The following is a 22,107-nucleotide window of genomic DNA, read 5'->3' as shown; positions in this document are numbered from 1 at the left end:
TTAGCAATCTCCTTGCCTTCTTCATTTCACCCCTTAACCAATGTTAAGAACCTAAAGACAATTCAGACACACATACACACACTCGTGGAGGTAATTCTCTTTTCACTCCTATTCTATTGAAAGTGCACACCAATTAACAGGGCAATTTTCCTGGGCTTACTAGCATTTATTCACAAACATATCAAGGTTCCTTGAGAACAAGGATGACATAAAATATCATTTGTGTCTCCTGTCAAATAGAGTCCTAACTCCCCAGCCATTCCAAATCCTCTAGGTACCTATTGCTGGTCCTGCCTTAGCTCATCCAGCCATAATCTGGTGACCTATTAAAAATACTAAATTCCCTTGGCTAACGCTGCCTTTACAAAAAACAAAAACGCAAAACCTTACGTTTCTTCTATTTCTAATATCTTGCCATATGCAACTGCCCTACAGAATAACTTGGCACTTCTTTTAAATGGAAAAAAAAAAAACCAACTTAACATATGCACGCTTGCAAAATTTGGGTGTGAAAACAAAGATCTTAACTAAATGAATGCAAGTATTAAATCATCAGATTTTAGTGGGTTTTAACATTTTCTTTCAGATGTATTCTTCTTTCAAAAACCATTTTCAACTTGTCATATATATATATATATATACATATATATATATATATACATATATATATATATATTCTAAATTGAATAATATAACTATTGTCCTGTTGAGTAAAAGAAAATTGCACAGTCATCTCCCAAGCACTACAAAGTAATACAAAATATTCTAATTGTTGCATCTAATTAAAGTAGTAAATCCTTAAAAAAAAAAAGTGTTATTATTGAAGCCTTGATTCTATTAGTCCTATATCAGCAGTGCACTCAAAGCAAAGAGTTGCACCCTCTGCCCAGAAAAAGCAAATCATAGTCAATTTAGTCAAGTATCCAGTGCCTGCTGCTATCTCATTATTGCAGAAAAGGTACTAATCGCTTGCAGTCTCCTATTGTCAACTATTTCACTTGAGTGACCCATAGACGCCATGGACTGAATTTTGCAATATGGGAATAAATTTGTTCTTTGTGTGTGTGTGTATATACATACGTGTATATTTGTTCAATTCTTGAGTTTTCTTGTCATATGATATTCTGAAGTTCTTTCCTGCCCAGTTGTACTCAAATGGATGAACTCACTCATTCATGCAAACAAAGATAATCCCATCTCTGGAATTATACGAGACCATTTCCTTCCTATACCACTCATTCCAGCCTGTTCTTCCCAAATTGCCTAGATCTCTAATGACAGTTGATTTCAATTCCAGTGGACCTGTGGTACCCTCTATATGGCATTTATAAGGGCCCACCTTGAACATGCCTCTCTGGATCAACTTCCAAGTCGCATTTTTACAATTGCTTTTTAGCACCTCATGTTGATGATGAAGGGACAGTGATCACTACAATCAACTCCAGGGACTCACCCTGCTAAGTCTGTGCCTGAATTCTTTACTGAAGAAAACCACCTTGAAATAATGGAAGAAATTTAAAGTGCAGACAAAAAAAATTACACATCTTGGCATTTCAATAAGAAAAGAAAGATATGAAATTATCATCAAAATTGTCTAACTTCCTTATTCATTCACATGAAACTGAACTCTAATTTCTTAATAAGATTCCTGGGCCTCATGATGGACAGCTGCCTTACATCCTAAAAAAATACATATAGTTTAAAAGACCAAATAATATTCAACTTTTTATAATGAAAACAGGAGCCTCTGCCCGATATTTCCTCTGCCTGGGTCATATTCCCTACTATGTAAACTTGGAATACTTTCAGTTACTTCCTCTACCAACGACCTTTGGGTTTCTAAATAAATTGCTTTTATGGCCAGATACAGATTTGTTAATCTTAGGAATTACCTATATCTTCCAACTAAAAAAAAGATAAAGAGTTATCATTTTCTTACCTTCTTTCCCTCAGCGCTTACTATTCCTCATCTTTCCAAAACAGTTAGAATACAATCATTCTAAATACTTCTTATATTTGAATTAGTAGTATATGTGATTACATTTTCCCTTGTACATTTTGTCTTGAATTTAAAATAGTCTCATTTTTTTAATTTTCTCAAACTCTCCAGCATAGGTTTTATCCACCTTGACATTATTGACATTTGAGCCTATAATAGCTGTTTTATGGAGATTGGGAGGCTATCCTGTGCTATAGGATTTTTCTCAGCATGTATGGCCTTATCCCATTACGTGACCATAGCACCACCCCTCTCCAAGTACAACACATTAAAATGTCTCCAGATTTATCTTAATTTCACTCTACAGGTAAGAAAAAATTACAATTCAGCATGAGAGCACTTTACAAAAGTTTACCTACCCCAAGCATAATTAAACCAATTATCATCTGTGGGAATGTGTGCACACAGATGTGTGCAAACATATACATAAGAATATGTGCATACTAGTTCACACCAACAGCTCTTCAAAGGTACTGCTTGAAATGACTTACTCTCTTGTTTTGTAGCGGTATAACACAGCCACAAAAAGTTCCCTTTGTTAAATGTGACTTTTAACAGTCCTAAAGTTAGAAATTATTTCTAATTAGATCAAAATAAATGTGTAAGTTTTGTAACTTATTTTGAACATCATGGGTTTGTTCTCACTTTAAATTTTAAGAAGCAATGCCAATTATGTTGATTATAAGTGATTTTAAGAAGACAAAGTGACCTGCATTAAAATCACCTTGAAATTGTGTTTCTTCTGTCTATATTGGTGTTTTTTTCACAAAAGGTCTGTACAATATTTGTTAGTTTTTTAAAAAATTGTATCAAAAGCTTTGGAAAACTAGAAGCTTTTCGTTAACATGCATTGATTTTGACTTGAATTATTATTTTATAAAATTAAGAGCCCTATGTCTACTTGTAAATCTTTTCCACACAATTTGACATGTTTGGTTTGTACTATTATTATTATTGTTTACTTATAGCTTTGTTACTACTTAGTTTTCTTTTTTCTAACAAGGCTATCAATGCACACGCTTTTATGCTTTATTTAGAAAAAGGGTATGTTTGGATGACAGTTTCTCTGTCAAAAAAAAAAAAATATTTCCACATATCACTAAATGTCTACTAAGAGGGCAAAATCATTCCTTTTGAGAACCACTGATCACATCTCAGAATGGTACAGACGTATCTTACTTGACTAAGCCCTTTTCCTCGCTCTTGGACACATCTCTTCTGAAGCTTTTCATCCTCCTGCTGCAGTGTGCCTGAACCAGTGCTTCCTTTGACTGTCACCCTGGGGTTCCTTCACCCAAATCTGGGTAGGTCCTTTTACATTCGTACTACGTTGGTGACATGCCTCTCAAATCATTTGTCTCCTTCGTCCTTTTATTCTCTTATTTTTTGGAGTGCATCCTCTAGTATCTTCATGTAGGTGAAAACCATGTAAAATTTAGTCACATCTGACTGTTAAGTTTGGTTGAGGGTTGACTCCTAGTTTGAAAACCATTTTCCCCTCAACATTTGAAGACATTATACCGTTGGCTTCTAGCACCCTTCCTTTCCACATTGCATCTAGAAATATAATACCATTACAGACTATTAACACTTTATAACCTGTATTTTCTCTCTGGATGGTTTTGGGATCTGTTTTTTAAACGTGATGCTTTGAAATATCGATATAGGTTTCCTATCTGGCAACTCATATTCTATAGTTTCAACTTATTTTCTTCTATTCTTTCGTTATTCTCTCTTCTCTTTTTCTCGAACACCTAATAGTCAAAAGTTGTACTTCCTCAATAAATCCACGAATATTCTTATATTACTCTCTTGGTTTTCCATTTCCTTCTTCCTTCCTTATTTTCTTAAGTCTTTATTCAACCATGTCACTCAACTCTCTTTTTTTATTTTTTTATTTTTTGGTTTCAGTTATCATATTTGTAATTTCTAAGAGAGTTTTTTATGTGGTTGTTCCTTTGCATAGAATTCTCCTTTTTCTTAATGGGTACAATACCTTGTCTTATATCTCAGAATATCAACTTCAGTAATTTCTGCAGTTCTTTTTCTACTTTATATATTGACTCTATTTCCTTAGCTCTTATCCCTTCCAACTTTTGTTTCACTTGCTTGTTGTGAGTTTGTTTTTCATGCTGGAGCCCTTCCTCAGATGTGTAGAGATTTGTACTATCTACTTCTACTCTCAGGTAAGGTCTAAATGACTGAATGTAGGTCTATGTGCACATTTAGGACTTGCTGACAAGCTCTTAACTTTATAGGGAATTTATAGGGACCCATTTGTTTCATTGGCCCACCTCAACTGTTAATGTGTTTTTATTGTTCATGTCAGTTTCTCCTGAGTCGCGTTCTTGCTCACCAATCTCTCATCAGTAGAAATTAAAACCATCACTCTTCTTGGATCCGAGTTAGAAGAAACAGAAGACTTCACCAAGAGTGTGCAGATTTTTACTTAATTTTCCTGATTTCAGTTTGGCTATTCACCCCTGTCCCCTGCAATTTGCGATGTCTAGAGTCTGAAGTCTCTCAGATTCAACTTATCCTGGAGAATAAAATGTCCAGAGTTCTGCTAGTACAGGTTAGATAGCCACCTGGCTACCTGGGGTCAAAATACAGAAAGTCTAAAAGTTTTTATACCACTTTCAACTGTTCTCCAGTTTTCAGCCTCACTCTGCTAATTCAGGTGGAAATCATACACCTGCTTTACGGTTTCAAAAAAAAATTGTTGAATTTTTTTGTTTCCTATTTTCTCACTCCCCTTATTTTTTGTCAATGTTAATTTATATCATAAAAAGCAAGACAATCAAAAACAAGGCAAATCATACACCCAAAAATTGTTACTCTCATACACAATTTGTGATAATAAATCATACACACACACAAATTGTTACTCTCATGCCACTGAGGTTTAAGGAAGGAGTGAATTTTAACACATGCTAAATCAGCCCTTTATAAGAAGTCTGTCCCTACCATATTAATCAAATTAAGCTTCCTTAGGTTGTGGTATCACATGAAATTAAAATCTCAGTGTATTAAAACAGCACAGAACTATTTCTTGCTCACACAAAGACCACTTCAGATCTGGGGGACTCTCAATAGTACTTGGCTTCCAAGTAGTGACTCAGTGGTTTAAATTGCTTCAATTTCCAGGCCCCTTTATACCTATAGGGCCAGGAGAGGAGAATCCTGGAGAATCTTCCATGGTGATTAAGTGTTTGAGCCTAGAAATGACATGTCACCTCTGGTCATGGATTACTAGCCTGAAAGAGACATATAGCCCTGCTCAGTTTCAAGAAAGCGGGAAAATAAATCACTTTCTGTCCTTGGAAGGATGAGAAAACCTGATATGGGTGAACATGGTGACACATTCTTTAAGCATTTTATCATCAAAAACTTCTTTTTAATTGTTACTTTTGCTTATAAGTTTCCCCCCCAAATGTCAAATTTCTTACTTGTGGATTTTTGAAATTGTGCCCACAAATTTTTTCATTAATCATGCCAACACTTTCTCTCTACATCTACCAGAATACCATTGACTCAGATATCATATAACCTAGTGCAACTGATCATCCAATTCTAGATTGCAACTGGAGTTTCATTTCAAGGGCTCTTCCTGCTCTTTTATTGTTTCCATGAAAATGACAAAATGAACACAAAGCAGGGAGACATTGACACTTGTGACATAAATTTTAAAGGATGCCAACTCAGGCAGTCTACAGAATTTTCAAAATATTGAATGAAGGAAAGATCAAATTGAATGAGGACTCATCAACTAGCAGTTTATCACATGTAAAGGATATACATTCTAGGAAAGAAAGTGGAAGAGCTCCCCCCCAAATATATTCACTCACCTTCTCAAGTTTTGGAGTAGCAGAGGTTGGAGGTAATGCTAAACACCTGGGAGGAATATGACGTTAGATTGGGCATGTGGCTGAGAATTGATTTCTGAAGAGGAGATATTGAGTCTCATAGTGTCCCACTGGTGATATTTTCAGCAGAGCAACATGTTAAACTACCAAGGCAGTGATAACGAGATAGAATGAATTGATTTATTTCTCTTCTGAATTGCTTGGCAGTGTCTCAATCTTGAAGCATCATATTTGCTCAGTGTGTTGCTTAGAAGATTTTTTCCTTTCTTCCCTCAGCCCGGTCAAAGAATGTAGTAGATAATCATATCTTAATCTTTAGAAATGTCTTCATTCAAAAACAGCTCCAGAGGCATTTCAGAGAAGATCAAGTCAATCTCCAACTCCTTTCCCTGGTGGAACTGAAGAGGCATGTCCCCAGCCAGGACTTTTGGGGAGAGTAGAGCATAACCTGGAAGCACAGGGTATTATTCAAACCATTATTTCAAAGTCATTGGCTCCATGATAAAAGCTTTTATATCAAGGGGCTGATGCTGATAATGCAAGACAAAGGAATAGTTTAAACACAGGCTGAGAATGCTTTCAAATGCTAGAGGATTTGTCTGAAACCATTCACTTTTTTCATCCAATGATTTCTTTCTTGAGTCCTGTTAGAATGGCAGGATTTTATTTGAATTTAAATTTTCTTCATTAGTCATCATTACTTTGGGGAACCTGAAGAAGATACAAAAATAAAATTGACACCTTACTGCTTTATCTCCAAAACCTAGGTGGAGCTTTTCCTCAGAAACATAAATGGTGGAGGACCCACTCACTGTCTCTGCAGAACATTCCCTTTCTAGATAAACACTGCCTTTTTCAGGAATGAACTCTTAAGTCATTCAGTTGCCACCTGTGATACTATTATCAACCCTGTGTGCAGTGTGTGATGGTCAGCCTTAAAATTTTTGTGTGTCATGGTTTTGCTCTGAGGCCAGTTTTCAGATTCCTGCTTTGCCACTTAACAGCTATGCATTTGGGGACCTCATATTCCTCAGTTTCTGTGTCTGCTATAGGAATGCTCACCACAGAGGTTTGCAGAAGGATCGAATGAGTGATTTAAAAGGTTCTGGCAGGTACCTGGAGTCTGGAAGTTGTTGTGCAGATATTCTCCCATTTCCAGTATTAAAAGTGACTATTCATTTGGTGCATTCTTCAATAACTAGTAGCCTTTCCTTTCATTAGAGCAAGGATGATGGAGTCATCAGAGTACTACATCACTTTACTGACACCTGCCTTCCTTTGAATCTCAGGCTGCTGCTTAGTGGGAACAGTTCATTTATTTGGCTTCCCTTCCCTTCTCTGAAACAGCCTGCCCAGCCTCACTAAACTGAACAATGTTTCCTAGTGTAAAGGCCTCTTCTGTTGGGAAAGTGACTTCCAGACTCTGAAGGATTTTCTTTGTAAAACAAAAGATTCCAGGATCACAAAGCACCTCCGAGGGAGTGATCTAGGATTGCTGCAAAACATGTTAAAGTCTCAGATCCATACTAAAATAAAGCTCTGCCTTGGTCTGACTAAATTAAGAAGGGTTTGCTACCCGGCTTCCCTTTTCCTTCCTTGATGTGCAAACCATAAATCATTTGTCGATGTGGCTTCATGTCTCTTACAAATTCTGAGGTTTGGTGGCTGTGGAATGAGAATGTGAGTGAGATATGCTAATAATCCTTCCATAATCCTGAACTTGGAGGGACCCTGTGCTGTTTTTCCCTATTAAAATTATATTTACACTAGAACATAGGAGTGGTTAAAACATACTCTTAAGAGTTAGACTGCTTGGATTTCTACTCAGATTATGCTACCTAATCAGCCACATAAAAAAGTGAAGATAATAATAATAGTTACATAGAGCTGTTTTTGGTTATATATGAAGTACTTAGCAGAATGTCTGACAAATAGCATGCACTCAACAAAATGCTGTGTTTTATCTCGTAGTTGTTATTGGAGCAAATCCAGGAATCCTTGGGTAAGAACCTCTGACTTTTAAATTCACATAACTAAGATTCTCTAAGTTAGCATTGATACAGCCTCTTTCCAACAGGTGTCCTGTGATACTAAAGACCCTTCTCCTATAACATTTGTCCCTGGAAGCCCCTGAAGCTTAAGTTATATGAATCTTTTTTTTTTTTTTAACAATCAATATCCATTACATATAGTTCACAATTAAAGCTTTTCCTGGAGAAAGATGTTAATGGATTCTGCCAAGCCCACGAGAGAGCCACTATCCTATATAATGGCTCTTTGGTTTCCCGAAACCCTGACCTTCAGTTAGACAGTGATCAGGAAGCTTCTGATAAACTCAGGAAATCTAATCAATATTTCTCATTCCTTGATGACAGTTAGTAAAGGATCATTAATTGTCATCCATGATTCTGCCACAAAGTCAAATTAGTCACACAGGCCCCTGGTTTCTCCTGACCTTTATTATTCATTATACACCCCTGGGGGAAAGGGGACTTCTTCCGGTTTCCATAGCAGCTGTGGACCATGTTAATTTTCTGGTCTTCAGAAAAAATAAACAAACAGATATGATAACAGCAAAAACAAATTAAAAAAACAGCAAAAAATCTAGATACTCACCGTAGTGAGTAATTTAGGTCTTTTGACACATCAACTCCAAGAAGATTGGACTCCCGAGGTATGAGTAAGCATGATTTCTCTTTCCAATTCAAAATATCCATTTAAGGCTTTCAGGCTTTCAGCTCAGTTCCCTTTCGTGTTGGACTACAATCCCTGTTTGTCTAACACACAATCCTGGCAGAGGATGAAGTGTTGTCAAGGCAAATTCACCCTATTTCCATCTTTTAAAACAAAGAAATGAACCTAATAATTCTCTTAATAAGTTTGTTTAAAATCACGATTTTGAAGGCCTGGTGTTGTCTACAAAAGAGATGGAATCCTTGAGCAGTTTTCCGGCGAATGTGAGATTTAGTTTGCTATGTGGCCACCTAGTGGTCATTCTGTGAACTTACTTGATGGGTTAAATCAGGGCGCATACAGACCCCATTACACTGTGACAAGTTAACACTTTCTTTAGAGGATGAATTCCCTATTTTAGTACATCCGAGGTGGGGTTTGAATTCCATAATCATCTGGCAGGACAGGTGCCTTGAGAAAAAGGCAGAGTGGCTATGTGGAGATGGTTGAAATTTGAGAATAATTGATGCTATATTGGGAAAACGGGTGGTTAGATCATATGTCTGTGGGGGCTTTTGTTTTGCTTTGTTTTGGATTACCATCACTGCATTCTTGGCAGAACCTAATGTGAAAATATAGTCAAGACTCCTTGGCACGATAACGTTTAGATAATATATTGGAAGGAGTATGGATTATGATTTCTTTTTTCTGACTGTTTTTAAAAGTGGCTTGCCTGAATTAAACTGCAGAATGTATTGTCCCTTCCTCTTCCACTGGTGATCACCAATGTCTATGCTCAGGTTTTAATTCTTATTTTATTGTATTTATTTTCTGCACGGGCAGATACCGGGAATCAGAACCCAGGTCTCCGGCATGGTAAGCGAGGACTCTGCCTGCTGAGCCACCGTGGCCCGCCCTTATTTTTTATCTTTTATCCTGTGTTTCTGTGAGCTGCCCCTGGGTCTGCACTACTCATTGGTGAGTCAATATCTGGGCAGAGGTTTTGCTCAAACCCCACAAACCTGTGAAACTTCAGCCCTTTCCCAATCATTTGGGTGTAAATTGGAGAATGTATTTAAAAGCTCAGCCAGTTATCAATCCTCTCTTAGATTTTACTTTCTGCAGTGATTTCGCTGGTCACCCACCTCCATCAATGTCTTTAGTTCCCTAGTCTTCCAGAGATGTGTAGAGAGTGTATCTAAACCTTACATGGTTCTCTCATATCCAGGTCCTCCCCCACCTCCTACCCCATCAATTTCTGGTTGGCTCACTCCTTGCTCCAGCTGTGGCCACAATGTCAGTCTAACAAAGATGCATATTTTCCCTATTTGTTTCCTGCAGGCTTTAACACTTTTGGATTCTTTCTCCCTACCCCAAATAAACTCCACTGAAGGAAGTCCATTTGAAGGAAAATAATGTAAATACAAAATCAAAGGACGTGGAAGAAACAGTACCTGTGATGAGCCCTGGAGCTTAAACTGCTTTAATTCTTCATGAAGCCACATCTCTCTAGGGTGGGACCCAGAGGGGAAGTGACCCAGTGCAGAGGATAGCTCAGCACCCCATGACACAGCATCCCAAAGATATAACAAACTCAGTGTTGGTTTAATCAAGTACCAACAATAGGAAGGGTTATAAATCCCTGTAAATGGCAAAATAGTAAGTTCACAGCTGAGCGGGAAGGCCTAGGTACGTACACTGCAGGTTGGCCCATTCACAAGATTCCTGGAAGTGGCAAGAGTCAGAAAGCGTCAGAGCTGCAGCTAAGGAGCTGGCACTCAGGGCAGGCTCCATTCCTGGAGACCAAAGGCCTAAGTGGCTGGGGTGGGAAACTCTATTTTGGGACCATGAATTTAGTTGTATAAAATTTGGGATTAGAGACCGTTGAGGTGTTCGTGGAGGCTATGGCAATACCAAAGTCCCATCCCTGAAAGATTTGTCATGGGGTCTGGTTGAGCAGAATGATTTTAATACCCATTCTCCATACACTTTTATCCAGATAAAAGATAGAGTTAGGACTCCTGATGTATATTCCTATAAAATCAGATCTGGCTCAATAACCAGGGGCAGAACTGGACCTAAGGGGGCAACTTATAAGGGAGAAACAGTGAAGACTGCTTTGAAATCTGTAGACAGAATGGGGAGAAGAGGAGCTTTAAGAAATAAAGAAGATAGCAGCAGCATTCAAAAGGAAAGTAGGTAAAATCCCCAAGGCTTGGGATAAAGAGTATGGGAAAGCATGGAGAACATGGCTTAAAATAACAAGGTTTTGCTCTCAGGAGGCTCCTAGTGCTATATGAAGAAATGAGAGGCACATTAGAAAGCTAGAAAGATTATTTAGTCAGGAAGCAATGAGGCAGGAGGACTCAGGTGGCACCAGACATATTACTAATTAAAAAGAGAAGAGAATTTGAAAAAAGAAAATTACCAGAAATTAGTACTTCAGAGAATGTGCAGCCCTTGAGACAGGAAGTGGGATGGGGTGGGTTTAAGTTTTCAGGGAGATGTATGGGATCAATAACAAAAATAAAGAATTCAGGAGGGTGATCCTTTAATATGGGGAGTAAGATATCACCAGAATGTACATTGTTTATCACCATGTGCATTGTTCAGGAGAATGGGAAACTGGTCATGTGGTTTCCTCTTCAGTTTGGTTATTCATTTATCATTTGCTTTAATGGACACTAGTGCACATAAGAGATGTGCAGTTTTTCTTTTTCCCACACATTTACATAATATACTTGCACTGGTATTTTTGCTTAAAGTACACATTTATCTCTCTCTCTATTTTTTCCTTAAACTGAGGTTTCAATTATAACAACAGAGGCTTATTGAGAGATGACGAGGTATGAAATGCTGAGTCACAGCCATCCTTTGCTGATTTCTCTCTCCTCTAGAACACATAAACAAGTCAGCATAGCAACAAAAATCTCACCAAGGGCAATCGACATTCTTCTTTCATTGCAGCCTTTATTTAATTGAATCAGAAAATGTTTATGTAGCACTCATACACTATATTTCGGCAAATGAAAAAATAAATTGCATATAGCTTTAACAGTTAACAAAAGAACACATTGAGAACGGTCTGTATAAGAAAACAGCTGAAATCCTCCCCAGGAAAACCCCACATACCACAATAACATGACAGGGATTGGAGCAGAGAAGGAACAAAACTTGTGTGCTCAGTTAAGTGCTCAAATCCACAATTATAAGGATCTCGAAAGCCATGGAAATTGTATTATCTTTCAGCTGAAGTAAATTTTCTGAAATCCATGTAAATCCTCTGACTTCTCTGGCAGGTTCCTAAGGAACTCCAGAAAGGCAAACCTTGGATTTTAGAATTACCAGGAACATTTGTTGTCCTACTTTGTCACTATTATGAGTTTAAGGACCACTCTTGCAGTTGTGGTGACTCTCCTTAGAGTGCATGAAGACCTCATGTCCCCTCACAGATAAGGAGTGAGCAGGCACTGCCATCTACTTTTTAATTCACTCATGGGATCAGATCCCTTCCTGCACTAATTTCCATGGCATTTCTGCAGGAGAAATTTTAATTTACACCAGATTAGAAGTAAACATGTCATGCTCAAATTTAAAGTGCTATTATGCCCCCAAAGAAATCTTTTGTAGGTGATGTTTTGCTTCTTAGACACATGTTGCAATACACTGTCTTAAATGTTTTGACTCTTTAAAGTAACTAGATTAACATTTTGTAGGAAATACTACCACAAGAAGATTGTTTCCTTTTTATATTTAGCTAAAGAGCATTTGAAGGAAATTTTTGTAGCATATGTCTATGGAGGTTGTGAATTTTACAGTTAAGTACTATAGAAAGAAGTTACTTCTCTTAAACATGTTCTGTCGGGATAAAGATCATTGGAGAAGCTACCAGAAAGGCGTGTGGGATATATCTGTGGAAAGTTGTGAAGCTCTTCCATCCAGAATTCTCAACCTAGACTTGCACAGCCAGCTTTGATATCCAACTGTAAGTTCTAAATAGATACAGATAGTTAAAAATAAATTATTTTCTGTGAAATTTATAAATATATTGTATTTCCACTACACACATATCTAGTCATTAGAATAACCTTTCTGAGTTATGTTGTACTACATTTATTCACACTTTTCTGGACCCCCTTAGTTGTGGTGAAATTAAACAGTTACTGTAAAATGAACAGGCCTAGCATAAAACACAGAAAATCAGGTCGTTTCCCATATCCAGGATGCCGAATTGCTTACAGAAAGGTATGACTTCACTTTCCATTCTCCTCAGGGTGGGAAGGGTGTTTATCATTATGAAATGGGTGGACCATTATAAAACATTCTTCTTTGTCACTTCTCAATGGGGTGAAGTGTTTTTATGCTGGTAAAAACCCTTGTAGCAATATTTGGGAGGGGAAGGTTTATATTTATCAAGTTTCTGTCACATCATAGGAAATCAACAAAAATTAATGAATAGGTGAATGAATGAATCAAAACAAAAACTGAAAATGTAACCAAACAATGCTCTTTTGTTTCTCTGACAAAAATCACAATTATTTTCACAATTTTTTTTAAATACAGACATGACAATTCAAGTGTGAAATCAGTTCTCAGATATAATCACTTATTGATTTGATAAGCGAAAACTTTGGCAAAGTAATCATGAATGAAGATGTTCCATTATGAATTATACTTTTACTGTAATTATCGATTCTGTTACATCCTTTAAAATACTTAAAGCAGATCCATGGGTAAGTATACTTGAGTCAATAGAAGATTGAGAAAAAAGTTGTGATTTTGTTGTTATTTCTAAAATGAAACAAGGCTCCAACACTGTTGAATTCTAGCTTGTTATTTTGGGGCAGGTTTCTACTCTGCAGAAAATTTATCTGTTAGAAATTTTAGGATAATACTGAAAACAATTTCAACCATATATATATTCTTTTCATAATGAAAGAGAATGTCCCCAGTCTATCAATGAAAGGGTAAAGAACAAAAGAGGATTAAAGAAAAATAAAAGGATATTATCTGTTATGGGAACCTACCATGTTGGCACTTTGATTGGGATCTGTGATTCCTCTTGAATCTTTACTTGCAGGTTTCTATAATAAATAAATTATTTTGTATCAGGAACTCTGCTGCGTGATGCATACACAGTTGCGTGTGTGAGCATGTATGTACACACACATATCCTTTTTCTCACTCCATGGAAAATCTGAAACAGTTTTTAATTGCTATAGTATAATTTAGTATAATTGGGGGGTTAGGTCCTGTTATGGGCAGAAATCATTTTTCCTTGTAAACCTTCTTGCACATCTTTCCAATATAAGAAGTTTTAAAACATATTTTCTTTTAGGTATTAGAGATTTTATTCAAAAATATCTTTTTTTTTTAAATACCAATATACAAAATAGGTATTTCAATTGCCCTGCATTGGTTGAATGGGTAATTGGAAGATGTGTTCATTCAGTTCCACCCCTTATGGTAAAGCAGTTTCGGGTATCCTTTTGTGTAATACGAAGATTCTATGTGACCACAGACGGAAAGCTGCCAAAATTACTCCTTTTTATTCATTCATAAAGAAAGCTTAATGAAAACTGCTGATTTTAAAAATATTACAGTTGAGGATCTTGATGCTTTCAGGACCAGGACTCAGCTCTAAATAAGAAGTGCTGTCCTGTGTGCCCTGTGGGTGCAGAGATAGAGACCACAGCAGTGTGAGTGACCCTTACTGATCCTCTAATGTTTCCTTTTTCTTATTCAGTCTCTTATGAGCTCTACATACCGGTTTTTTTCTGTCTCATGAATTTTAAGATGAGAATAGACCACTTCAGTTAATTGGGGGTACTGTGGGTTCCAATCAATCCAAGGCCACACTGAAAGCCGTCATCGGATTTAAACCTTGAAGAGCAGGGTCGAGACTAGAGTACGGCAAATGAGACCCTTGCTTCTGGGCAAAATTTAAAGCCATGACAGAAAACTCAGCAATTAGGAGAAATACTCCACCTGCATAGCCCCCTTACTTGCCTCACCCTAATCCCGGTCAGCCCCGCAGAGAAGTAGGTCTCTCTGTGCCCTATATTTCTGCCTCAAATCACAAAACTGTGTTATATTATGAGATCTCTTCCAGGAACCAACAAATGGTTGAGAATGATTGATGTTGTTATTGAACAGGAAGGGGGCAGGGAACATACCAGTGTGATATGGTGTGGACTTGAAAACCCAGTTGGAAGGCTCTCAAAGGGTTCTGCAGATCTTTGCTAGTGAAAAGAAATACTATGAACCTGAAATTATTATTCAAACAATTATGAATATTTCCCAAGCCCACAAAATAAATTCTCTGGCCATCTCTGGAATATTTTCTTCAGAAAGTCAGAAACACTAAAACATGCAGAAACAATATTCTTCTTTGGTATGTTCTGATGGCTAACTCGATCAAGAATCTACCTATACAGCAAACATACCTATGAAACGGTGGGAGTTTCCTTACAGTTTGTGCTATGAGTAGCAACAAGCAGGTCTTTTAGTCTCCAAATCTCTAAGTACCTTAATGCCTGAAATTCTACAACCAGGTACATTCCTTTGGCCCTTGAAGGCCTTTGAGGACTTCCAGAACTTCCTATGAAAATACAGATATACCTGGCTGAGGCCACACTTTAAAAATCCTTTCTGTTAATGCTATAGCAGACATTACTGCCATTCAAACCACGGGATACAGGACCAGGTTCTGGGTGCAGGTAGCATTAATGAAATAGAGAGAGGAAACTAATGGAAGACTTTCCCCAAATCACAATTTTGCTAAGGATGGGCCTTTGATGGGTATCTAAAGTGTCAAACAAGCATTAGGTAAAATGTTTTTAATTATAAAATTTTGTGAGAAATAATACAAAGAGAGTAAACCTGATATTTGAGGGCCCAGACTTTTCTATAACCATCTGTGCTTATAATATATCATAGTGTATACACTATCAGTAATGAATTGAATTTATTCATGTGGTCAACAAATATTTAGTAAGCCCCTTCTCCAGGTTTTGAGGAGATACAATTTAACTAAAAAGATAAGAGATAAACTCCATAAAGAGTTTGTGTTTTAGAAATGCAACAAATATGCTCCTGGGTTTTATCTGAATTCTAGTTGACTCTTACGATTATTCATCATTGATCACACACTCAAATCTTTACCTGACTCTCTTCTCTGGGAATTAACTGGCTTTACATGTTAATTTAAGTAGAATGTAATCAGGAAAGTAACTGCAAAAGCACATGAGACATAATAGATGATTAACTTATTTTAAGTACTAAATATATACCAAATACTGCTAAGTACATTTACATACATTTTCTCATTTAAACTTCAGAGTTTAAATGTAATTTCATGCTAATTTAAATAATTATCCATACCTTATTTATTTCCTTTAAAGTGGATAAATGAATTGTTTTTACAAAATTGGAGTTCATCATTGCTATAATATAAAGTACAAATGCATCGAAACGATAACAAATGATCATAAAACTAGAGAAAGATTTATTAACTATCCATTCCAGTGATGTTCAGTAAAAGCATTTCTACTGTAGTCCTAGTAGCTGTGATGGGGAATGTTCTGTAATATGCAGTAAAAAAATGCAAGGCTTATGGGACATATACATTGAGGCAGAGCATTCCCAACCTATGGAATTGGGTAAAAATAGCACCATCTGCAATTAAAAAAAAATCCTAAATAAAAATACTAGTACCATTATATTTATACTGGCATATGCACCTAGCAAAAGTCAGCTGATACTTAGCCTTAAAACTTGAAGCTAATACTCTCTCCTTCCAGTCTTATGTCCTAGTGGGTAACTTCATCAAAATAATCATATCATGAGTATTGCTTTTTTCTTCAGGTAATTTTTTCTTAAGGAAGATGGCTCTGTAACTTCTTAATTTGCACTCATCATTTCGTCAGGGAGCTGAAAGTACTAGAAATCATAGCACTTCTTGAAGATATTAAACAAGCCACTACTTGCAGGGACTTCTACAAGATTTTCAGGATGTTTTTCTTCTGCTTCATATATTGCTAAGGCTGCTATTATAATGAAATTTTAATTTTAGTACAAAACATATGCAAAAAATGCACAACTATGAAGTGCTGAGATGGATGAATTTTCACACACACAAAAAATACATCTGAATAACCAATCACTACCTAGATCGAGAAATAAAACTATCAGTTCCCCAGAAGATTCTTCCTCCCTTAGAGAAGCTGCCACGATGACTTGTAATACTACAATTACCTTTGTTAATTTTTGATCTTGATATAAACAAAATCACACAGTTTGCTTTGGTTTTGGTTTCTTTAGCTTAATATTGTGTTTCTGAGATTTATCCATGCTATTGTAGATATTAGTAGTTCATTCATTATTATGTCTTTGTAGTGTTCCATTGCATGAATATAATACAATTTGTTTATCCTTTTACTGTTACTGGAGATTTGGGGTGTTTTCAGCTTTTGCAAATAGTGTTGCTTGAACATTATTGCAAATATTTTCTGATGTACACATGTACACCTTTCTTTTAGATGTAATTGTATGGCAGGAATTTCTGGGTGTTTTAGTATGCCAGGTGTTCTAGGACACATGCCATGCAATGGGTTGGCTTAAACAACAAGAATTTACTGGCTTGTAGTTTTGGAGGCCAGAAGTCCCAAATCAGGCATCAGCAAGGCCATGCTTTCTCCCCAAAGTCTGTAGTGCCCTGTTGCTGACGAGCTTCAGGTCTTGGGGTTGCTTGACTTACGTCTCTGCCTCCAGCACATGGTGTTCTCTCTCTCTCCTTAGACCTTTTTGCTCTTCCCATTTACACTGACTTCAGGCTTCTCCCTATATTTCCCTCTGATATCTGGCTTGCTTTAAAAAACCTCTAATAGCACAGATTAAGGTTGACCCTGATTCGATCGATTTGATCACATGTAAACAGGATTTTAGAAGGTCCTATTCAAAGAACAGTCTACATTTTCACCAATAATACAACTTCAAAGAGTCCTACTTATAGGTTCACACCTACAGGAAGTCAAAATAGGTTACAAACAAAGCTTTTGTTGGGGACATGATTCAGTCAATGACATGGGGTCACGGGTATCATGGTATTAGTGCATAATACTAACTTTTCTCATTAGTTTGTGTCATTTAAACTTTCATTAGTTGCATTTCATGGTCTTCATCCTCACCAGTATATGGGATTTTTTGTCTTTATTTTTAACTTTTTAATGGCAAAATAAAACAGATTAAAAACAACACAGAAAATAAATGCATGTCTTGATCAGCCTTTTAAGGAAAATATCCTTGTAACCACTGCCTTGGCCAAGAAATGGAACTTTGTTACTTTAATTATCTCATTCTGATCACAAACCCCATTATTCTCCCAATTTGACACTTTCCTGGCTATTCAAAAAATGACTTACTTGAATGTCTTTTTAGTTTTATTCCCAAATGTTTATCCCTAAGCACTAAGTTTAGTTCTGTACATGTTAAAAACATTTTTTTCAGGAAAAAGATACATAGAATTGTGTTTATGTTATAATTAGGGTTAATTTTGTAAAAGGCTTGAGGAATGGATCAAAGTTAATCTTCAACTAATGGCTATCCAGTTGTTCTAGCACCATTTGTTGAAAAGATCATCTTTCTCCAATGAATTACATTTGTACCTTTGTGAAAAATCAATTGATAATTCTAGGATGATCCAGGATGTCATTCTCCCACAGAATCTTTAAACAACAAGCAAAAACTGGCAGAGTCATTTTCCTCAGAACTCCTGAAAACAGTTATGGGGTTACAGTAACTGGACAAGTGCCAAGTAAAGAAAACGCAGTTTTGAAAAACTGGTAGGAGACACTCATAGCACACTTGCTGCTTCCCACCCCTTACCCTTTCATTAGCATAGTATGGAGATGCCCTGCACTCCCAGTGTGGGTCCCTGGTACTGTTCTGGAGGAACCAGAGCAACCCCTATCTATGAACTGAGGTGTCTGAATGCTAATGCTACTCTATCAGGTGACAGTATGTGAGACTGAGCCAGTACACTCCTCCCTGGCTCACCCTCCCAGAACTTGTCCTGCAGGCAGAAGCATCTTTTGGACAAGTAAAGCAGTGTAAGAAACATTAAGTCAAAGAAGTCTAGGGAAAAGGATTACCTGTTTTAACTCATACAAAGGCAAAAGAGAGGTAGAAAGTCTATTTCATAGTAAAAGAGGAGGCATTTGAAATATATAAGCGAGGGAATTCCTAAGGCCATGAGCAAACACAACCCAGGACAAGACACAGACTCAGAAAAGACTGAGAGAGTCCTGCATACACATTCGGCTGGGGTTGATCTTACTGTATAGGTAGCTAAACTCAGAAGGAGAGCACCAGTCAGTGCAGAATGTTTGCAAAGACTTATGAACAGTGTGTGTTTTGAATTGTTTTGTTTGTTAGTTCTTGACACTCAAGGAAATCTCTGTGATATCACTAGCTGGATAAAAACAAGGAACAGTATGATTAGCGACTAAATCCCATAGTGAACACTTGGCAATATTAACATACAGTGTACAACAAAAGATTACAAGACAAAGAACAGGAAACTATGGCACATCCAAAGGAATGAAATAAAAATCTAGAAACCATCAGTGACGGAGATCAGACTTTGAATATTCCAGATGTGCTGGTTGGAAACTGTTATACACCCTAGAAAAGCCATGTTCTTTTAACCCTAAATCCGATCTTGTGGGGGCAGCCATCTTCTTTTAATCCTGTTCCAATACTGTAGGGTGGGATCTTCTGATTAGGTTGTTTCCATGGAGATATGGCATGCCCAATTATGGGTGTCATCTTTTGATTAGATGAATATATGACTCCACCCATTCAAAGCGGGTCTTGATTAGTTTACTTGAGTCCTTTGAAAGGGGAGACATTTTGTAGAAAACTCAGACACAGCCATTTGGAGAGCCCAGTAGATGTTGCCGTGTGCCTTCCCATGAGATGGTAAGAAACAAGAGAAACTAAGTGAGGGCCCACAGATGCCTGCAGAGGAGGCTACTGGAATCAAATGCTGGAAGGAATGGAACCAGGAACAAGGACCGGCAGATGCCAGTCACGTGCCCCCCAGCTGACAGAGGAATCACAGACACCATTTGGCCTTTCTTCAGAGTCAAGGTATCTTTATCTGGATGCCTTAGTTTGGAAATTTTTATGACCTTAAACTGTAAACTTGTAACTTAATACCCATGTATATACTGTGGGAATCCTAGAGAGAAAAGAAAGAAAGAAAGGATGTAGAAGGAATTTTCAAAGAAATACTGAGAGAACACCTCCCAAATTTAAAGAAAGACATGAATATGCATATTTAAGAAGCCCAATGAACAACACACAGGACAAACTCAAAGAGAATCACACCCAGACACAGAGTAGCCAAACTGTCAAATGCCAAAAACAAGGGGAAAGTTTTGAAAGCTGCAAGAGAAAAACAACATTTTATGTACAGGAGAGTCCCAATAAGATTAAGTGCCTATTTCTCATCAGAAACCATGAAGGCAAGAAGGCAATGGGATGAAATATTTAGAGTATTGAATGAAAATAAATCCAATCAGAATTTTGTATCTAGTGAGGAGGTCTTTCAAAAATAAGGGAGGGATTTGATATTCCCAGCCTTAAAAAATATGGGGGAGTTCATCTCGACTAGATCTGCCCTCCAAGTAATGCTAAAGGATGTTCTTCAGGCTAAAAGCCAAGGACACTAGATAGTGGATCAAAGCAGCATAAAGAACTAAGGGTTCTCTGGTACAGTAACCACATGTGTAATTATAAATGTCAGTGCTATTTTATTTTCTCTTGGCATATAACTCCAATTTTTACATCTTAAAGTTTCTAAAATGCAAACATATAAAAAGTAATGATAAATCTATGATTTTGGACATACAGTGAATAAATATATCATTTGTATCATTGCGACAAAAAGGTGGGGACACTGAGAGGTAAAGGAACAGTGTATGTATATGCTGTTGAAGTTAAGCTGGTATCAAAAAAAAAAAAACATGATTGTTACAGATTCAGGATGTTAAATTTAAGCCGTTGGTAATCTCAAAGAAAATATATACAAAAGAAATGAGAAAGGACTGAAAATTGTGCAATAGAAAAATCAAATGTATATAGGAATTAAAAGATGAATTGATGGATAAAAATAGGATAAGACTTACAAAGACAAATAGCAAAACAGCAGAATATAGTCTTACATTATTACTAATTATTTTCATGTAAATATATTAAACTCTAGTCAAAAGGCAGAGATTGGCAGATTGAAGAAAAAAACATGATGGAACTATATGCTGTCTCAAGAGACTCACCTGAAATTCAAAGATACAAGTAGATTAAAAGTGAAACGATGGAACTATATATGTGATATTAATTGATTTTATACCATGCAAATAACACAAAAATAGAACTGAGGTAGCTCTACAGTTATTCTATAAAATAAGCTTTAAGTAAAAAACCATTAGGAGGGACAAAGGTCACTATATATTAGTGTCCCTATATTAGATAAAGGGACAGTTCAAGAAGAAGACATAACAACTAGAAATATATACGCACCTATTGACAAATTTAAGGGAGAAATAAATGGTTCTACATTAATAGTTGGAGATTTCAGTATGCCACTTATAATAATAGTAAAACATCTAGATAGATCAAAAAGGAAATAGAAGACTTGAAAGACAGTGTAAACTAACTAGACCTAACAGACATATATATAGAGCACCTCATCAACAGGAACAGAATATATATTATTCTCTAATATACAGAGAACATTTTCCAGGATAGACCATATGTTATGTCACCAAATAAACCTCAATAAATTTAAAAATATTGAAATCATACAATGCATCTTCTCCAACCACAATGTAATGAAGCTAGAAATAAGAGAGGGAGAAATGGAAAATTCAAACACATATGGAAATTAAGTAATGCACTCATAAACAGCCAATGGGTCAAAGAAAATATCATAAATTAAATTAGGAACTATCTTGAGGCAAATGAAAACAAGAACAAAGAATACCAAAACTTATGGGATACAGCAAAGGCAGTGCTAAGAGGGAAATTTATAGCTCTAAATGCTTACATTAACAAAGACGATCTCAAATCAGAGACAATCTCATAACAGTAGGACCTGAAAAAAAGAAAAGCAAACTAAACCCAGAGCAAGAAAAGGGAAGGAAAGATTAGAGTAGGCACAAATAAAATAGAAAATAAAAGAACAGGGAGAATAAACAAAACCAAAAAGTTGGTTCTTTGAAAAGGTCAATAAAATTGACAAATCCTTAGCTGGACTGACAAAAAATAAAAGAGAGAACTAAAATCAAGAGTGAAAGAGGGAAGGATGTTAACAACAATCCCACAGAAACAAAAAGGATTACAAGAGGATTGTACCCAGATATTTTACTAGAAACAGTTTAATGTCATATACCACATTAGTAGAATGAAGAAAACACACACTCATATTATCTCAACTGATGAAGAAAGGCATTTGAGAAAATTAGGCATCCCCCCCCTTGATAAAAACACTCAGAAAACTATGAATAG

General features: G+C 36.5%; 1 protein-coding gene across 1 annotated transcript in view; it reads right to left on the bottom strand.

The window, feature by feature from the left end:
* Nucleotides 1–14,380: 14,380 nt before the first annotated feature.
* Nucleotides 14,381–22,107, bottom strand: part of ADAM7 (ADAM metallopeptidase domain 7) — an 84,256-nt gene continuing 76,529 nt past the window's right edge. Inside the window, exon 21 of the mRNA XM_077151703.1 lies at nt 14,381–14,470. Within this exon, the coding sequence (XP_077007818.1) occupies nt 14,381–14,470 (90 nt within the window). The remainder of the gene's footprint in view (nt 14,471–22,107) is intronic.

The sequence above is a fragment of the Tamandua tetradactyla genome, chromosome 3, assembly GCF_023851605.1.
Source record: "Tamandua tetradactyla isolate mTamTet1 chromosome 3, mTamTet1.pri, whole genome shotgun sequence".
NCBI lineage: Eukaryota > Metazoa > Chordata > Mammalia > Pilosa > Myrmecophagidae > Tamandua > Tamandua tetradactyla.
Note: the sequence above shows the minus strand (reverse complement) of the source record. Positions and strands in the feature narration are given on the sequence as shown.